The 5,470-nt window shown below is 50.7% G+C and overlaps 1 protein-coding gene across 1 annotated transcript in view; it reads right to left on the bottom strand.

The window, feature by feature from the left end:
• The window catches only part of POLD1 (polymerase (DNA directed), delta 1, catalytic subunit), a 36,431-nt gene that overhangs the window by 3,220 nt on the left and 27,741 nt on the right, over positions 1–5,470 (bottom strand). Inside the window, exons 21-24 of the mRNA XM_015414672.1 lie at positions 4,764–4,916; positions 3,741–3,843; positions 2,212–2,344; positions 42–155 (exon numbers count right to left, since the gene is read on the bottom strand). Coding sequence (XP_015270158.1) covers positions 42–155; positions 2,212–2,344; positions 3,741–3,843; positions 4,764–4,916 — 503 coding nt within the window. The remainder of the gene's footprint in view (positions 1–41; positions 156–2,211; positions 2,345–3,740; positions 3,844–4,763; positions 4,917–5,470) is intronic.

The following is a 5,470-nucleotide window of genomic DNA, read 5'->3' as shown; positions in this document are numbered from 1 at the left end:
TGGGGCTGGGCCCGGCAAGATGTGCACAGACATGGTCTCACCGTGGTGGCTGAGCACAGCCCGACAGCCGATGCAGGTGCTGCGCTTGGTGGCGAAAGCCATGAGCCCCCCGACTTTGGCCGTCAGCACCGTCTTGCAGCGGGTGTGGTCCCCCTCTGCAAGGGAAGGAAGTGAAAAGGGTCAAGCATGCTCCATTCCACATCTGCCACATCTTCCACATCTGCCACAGGATGCCCCCTTCTACACCCCCTTCAGCTGGGGCAGAGTATCCAAAGTTCCCCTAACAGCACCCCCAGAGAATGAGCCATCTGAGCCTGCTAACTCAAGAGAGGTCTCCATCGTAGATCTGTCCCCTTTCCTTCTGCCCTCAACACCTGGACTTGCCACCCACAGCTCATGTGAAGGGTTTGCCAGCCTAGAAAAGTCTCTGCTCTTTCCAAAACCAGGAAATAAAGAGACCGTGGTGTCCCTCTCATCACCTGCTCATCTGGAGGTGAGACTCAGACTTGGAAATAGCGACACCCCCGTTTCCTTAGAGGGGCAAGGTCCAGGTAGAGTCCAAACACAACAAAGAAGATCTACCCCGTCCTGAGAATCACCCGTGGGGGCAGCCCCTTGAGACCACTTCATGGAGATAAGGGCACTTTTAAGACACTTCAGCCATCCCTTTGGCGTTCAGGGTGTGAACCCAATGCTCCCTCTAAGCTGTGGAGTCTTGTGAGCTAAAATTCTACTTTGTGAGCTACTGGCATTCAAGCTCTTTTGTGAGCGTGCGGTTTGGCTACTGCATCAATTAGTTTGCTCTGGAGTCATCCTTCCGGAGCTAAGACAAAAAAGGTGTGAGCCAGAGGCTAAAAAACTGTGAGCTACCTCACATTAACTCAGCTTTGAGGGAAGACGTGTTCTGGGCATTTTGCCATCACAAACATCAGCTAGTGAGGACGCTAAGGAAAATGCGCTTAACAAGCAGGAGTCGCAGTGCTCGGGGAAGTGTGCTTGCAAGGCTGTGGTCAGATACGCAATCTCTCTTTCCCCTCTTAGGGGAAACCAGTCTGCAGAAGAACCCGGCTGGGCATTATGCTGATTTGACACGGAGGGGCTTGTGACATCACAAAGTCCCCTCAAAGTAAAAAAAACAAAAGAGCTGAATAATCTTTTAAAACAGAGAGATCAAACGCATAAGCAGCAATTTAAATATTGTTTTAGAAATCCCATCTGCCTGAAGCATGGCGGAGATTTAGAACTGCAGGGTGAATACTGTGTACAGTTCTGTGTACAGTTCTGGTCACCACATCTCAAAAAGGATATTATAGCATTGGGAAAAGTGCAGAAAAGGGCAACTAGGATGATAAAAGGGCTGGAAGTGGAACACATTCCCTATGAAGAAAGGTTAAAGCACTTGGGGCTCTTTAGCTTGGAGAAACGATGGCTGAGGGGTGACATGATCGAGGTTTATAAGATTATGCATGGGATAGAGCAGGTAGAGAAAGAAGGACTTTTCTCCCTTTCTCACAATACAAGAACTCGTGGGCACTCAACGAAATTGCTGAGCAGTCGACTCGGGCTAGAACAGATAAAAGGAAGTACTTCTTCACCCAAAGAGTGTTTAACACATGGAATTCACTGTCACAGGAGGTAGTTGCGGCTACAAGCATGGACAGCTTCAAGAAGGAATTAGATAAACATATGGAGCAGAGGTCTATCACTGGCTATTAGCCACAAGGAATAGATAGGAACTGTCAGGCTGGGGCAAGTGATGCTCTATATTCTTGGTGCTTGGGGGGGGGGGCAATAGTGGGAGGGCTTCTAGTGTCCTGGCCCCACTGGTGGACCTCCTGATGGCACCTGGTATTTTTGGCCACTTTGTGACAGAGTGTAGGACTGGATGGGCCATTGGCCTGATCCAACATTGGCTTCTCTTATGTTCTTATGTTAATCACTGTTGGGTAACAGGCAGGCACAGTGTTCAAAGTGGAAAAGGCAGAGGGGGAGAACTGGGCTCACACTCCACAGTGCCCAGTTTTTAAGGGATGTCTAGATTCTCACTGCACTGGCAACTGTGAGCACGGAACCAGGGGACAGTACCAATTCCAGACAAATTACATCGTCGGACAAGAAAGGTGTGACCTGAGGACCCATCTCCTCCATTCCTCGCTCCCCGACACAGAGGCCAAGCCCTGCCACATGCTGGAGAAGAGGTGGCACACTCACTCAGCAGAACGTTTTGCGCCTTGCTCTCTCCCAAGATGGGGTCAAAGATGCGCAGGAGCGGCTTGGCCAGCTGCTGCTCCAGGTAGTACTGAGTGTCAATGGGCAGGTTGTTCTCCAGCACGTAGATTGGATCCTGAAGAGACAAAGACAACGTGAGCAGGAAGTGGTGCTGGGGCAGCGGCAGGAAGGGCTGCAAGTGCGGAACTCTCGTCCTTCCCTGGAGGGTCGTTGCCCAATCGCTTCCACCCTGGTTGCCTGCAAACTGAAGGCTTCTCTGCAAGAGGCACACTAGCAATGCACTTATAGGCAGGCACAGGCAATAATGTGGGAAGCTCAGACCGGCCTCGGAGATCAGGTCCATCACGGAGCCTTTTAACAGGAATGACATCTGGATCAGAACACAGAGAAACTGAGAGGGTGTGCAGACCTCTTAGAGATCTAGTCCACCGCTCCAAATAAATAAATAGGATTCCAGCTATCTGCCCGGAGGCTCAACTTATGTCTCAGACACTTCAGTTCAGCAGGGAGCGGAAGGAAGAGGAAGAGGGTAAGAATGGGATGAGATCTAGTTCCGCACAAATACACAGAGTACTGGATAGACCCGTGCACAGTGGGATCCTCTGCTGTTGAGAAAAGGAGGAAGGGTTGCCTTTGACCACCCGAAAAGGCTATGTTCAGGAACAGGTGCCCTGCATGGGAAAGAGGCATGTGGTTTGTACAAAGGAGGGGAAACTGGGCAAGTGACTGAAAAAGCTGGCTGGATCCTCCCCCCTTAGGATTGGAAATGGGATGGGCCGGGGCTTAGCCGTAACACAGCTGCTCTGCACAAAGAATTAACTTCATTTGTACACCACTGTGGAGACCAAAAGTAGTTTCACAACATTCTCTCTACTTCCATTTTACCCTCACGACAACCCTGTGAGGTGAGTTAGGCTGAGAGTGTGTGACTGGCCCAAGGTCACCCAGCAAGTTGCCATGGCAAAATGGGGGTTTGAATTTGGACCTCCCAAATCTTAAGTCTGACACTCTAACCACTAGCCTACACTAGCTTCTCAAGGCCTCAGGTTCAATCCCTGGCATAGCCAGCTAAAAGGATCAGGTAGTAGGTGATGAGGAAGACCTCCACCCGAGACTCCGGCAGGCTGCTGCCAGTCAGAGTGGACAATGCTGACCTTTGATGGACCAAGAGTCTGACTCAGTAGAAGGCAGATTCACGTGCACAGCCCCAAACAAGGCCTGTTATAGACATTAACCCTTGCCACTGTGTATGGGGTAAGGACTTGAGAATTTGCAAAACAAGTTTCTTCTTGAACTCCACTTAATGCCTGCAGCTACCAACCTTTCTTCCTCCCCAAAGCGTACCAGTGACTGACCTCTTTCTGGGCTAGGCTGCTGGGCTAATAAACTTCATTGTTCTCAATGCAAATACTTATGCACAAACACCTCTGCACATGCGTGGGGGAAGATGCAAACCCGCAGTTATTCCTGATTGCCCACCAAATCCCTCTCCCTCCCCTGCCCCGACTCACTTCAGATTTCATGTAAGCCGCAACTCCTTTGGGAGCGCCGATAATGACGTACGGCACTCGATCCCCCAAGTTGGGGGCACTACCGGGATCTCGCCGACGCATCCTATGGATAAAAGGCACAAGTTGCAACCCGCGGGTCAGATTCGAAGATGGCAAGAAGGGCTCTCTCTATCAGGACTGAGCACGTTCCTTGGGAAACGAGACGCCTTTAAGGATGCCCAAGGCAGCAAGACAGTGCTGCAAATTGGGCTTCAGGAATTTTTGCAGTGCAGGGATGAGATGACACAACAGCTAGGGACAAGATTCAAAACAGTTTTTGAAGGAGACAGTGTGGGAGGGTTGGAAACAAAATGACACTGTATGTTAATAGCACAGCTATACTGGTACATTTACCCTCAGAATAGAGATTCTGCTGAGACGCAGAGTGACAGAGAATGAAACACAAGTGCCATTCGCGTCATCTCTGCCCCGCAGATGACACCGGGCAGCGAGCGCCTTGATCTTGTTTGCTAAGGGGGCAGTGAAGCAGCCAGGCCAAAAGGGAGCCAGCGTGCCGTACTGGGGTGACTGTGTGCAGCAGATGAGACAGCCGCAGTCAGTACAGGAAGCCCAGAGCACAGGGGTGGGTGTCTCAGGAGGTTCCACTTGCAGCTGGGACCCGGCCACGGCTATTTCTGCCCTTCCCTTTGGTCACGCCTCGTTGGCCTCCCCCACACCTACACGCCTCCCCCTCCCGAAGTACGTATGGGCTCCCACCAAGACTAAAGACACCAGGTGGGGGAGAGCAAGAGCACAAGACCCAAGGCCTTGGATGATCGGCAATACCCATTTTGCTGAACCCACCCACTCGACATTTGAAAAATCCACCCACTCGACAACTGGATATTCGGAACAGGGTTAGGTCAAGGGCCATCCCTCTGTGCTCTCTTCCTCCACGCGTCAAGGACCCTGAAGGAGACTCAAGGAACTCTCCTCTCTCCCCGCTTCGCTCTAAAAGGGAGATTTCATAAAAATAAAACTCACCGCTCAGCCAGCTCCACGTGGGCCTGGCGCCCTGCGTACTCGTCTGCCGTGCGGGTCAGTTCTTTGGTAATTACCAGCTGCGAGATGTCAACTCTATTACACAGCAGGTCAGAGATTACCTCCTTGGCATGGGCCACGGCACCCGCGGGGTCTCTGAAGAGACAGAAAGAGGCACCCACGTGTCAACAAATAAGGGCTACCCAGAGAGTCTGGGTGGTGGCAGACTGCAGGAGTTAAGACAGACGCTCCAGGTGATCTACAGCTTTTGGGAAACAGCTTCTAAGGATTTATTCTAGCACTCATGATGGTAAATCAAGAAGGGTAGCTGTGTAGGTCCCTAGCAGCAAAATACAACAGGAGTCCAGTGGCACCTTAAAAACTAACCAGGTAACCAAAGAGGTTTCTTGTAAAATCATACATATACACATGGGGATGTCACACATTTACAATCATCTTTCCTATGACCAAGTATGGTTGTTAATAACATAAAATACAAAAGGTTTTTTACACTAGAGGAAGGTACCTATATATGTAACTCAAAATTGATGGATTTTTATGCATGGTTTATAATATTTACAGTTTGATTAAAGATTCTGTGATTCTATATAACAAGGGGCGGGACCCGCGATACTCGCCGGGGGGGGGGCCCCTCCACATTTATGAGGCAGAGGAGGAAGCAGGAGGAGGAGGTAAGTTCCCCCCATCCC

This window comes from Gekko japonicus, unplaced genomic scaffold, assembly GCF_001447785.1.
Source record: "Gekko japonicus isolate JY-2015 unplaced genomic scaffold, Gekko_japonicus_V1.1 scaffold1068, whole genome shotgun sequence".
Classification (NCBI taxonomy): Eukaryota; Metazoa; Chordata; class Lepidosauria; order Squamata; family Gekkonidae; genus Gekko; species Gekko japonicus.
The sequence above is the reverse complement of the archived record's forward strand: the minus strand, read 5'-3'. Positions and strand labels throughout refer to the sequence as shown.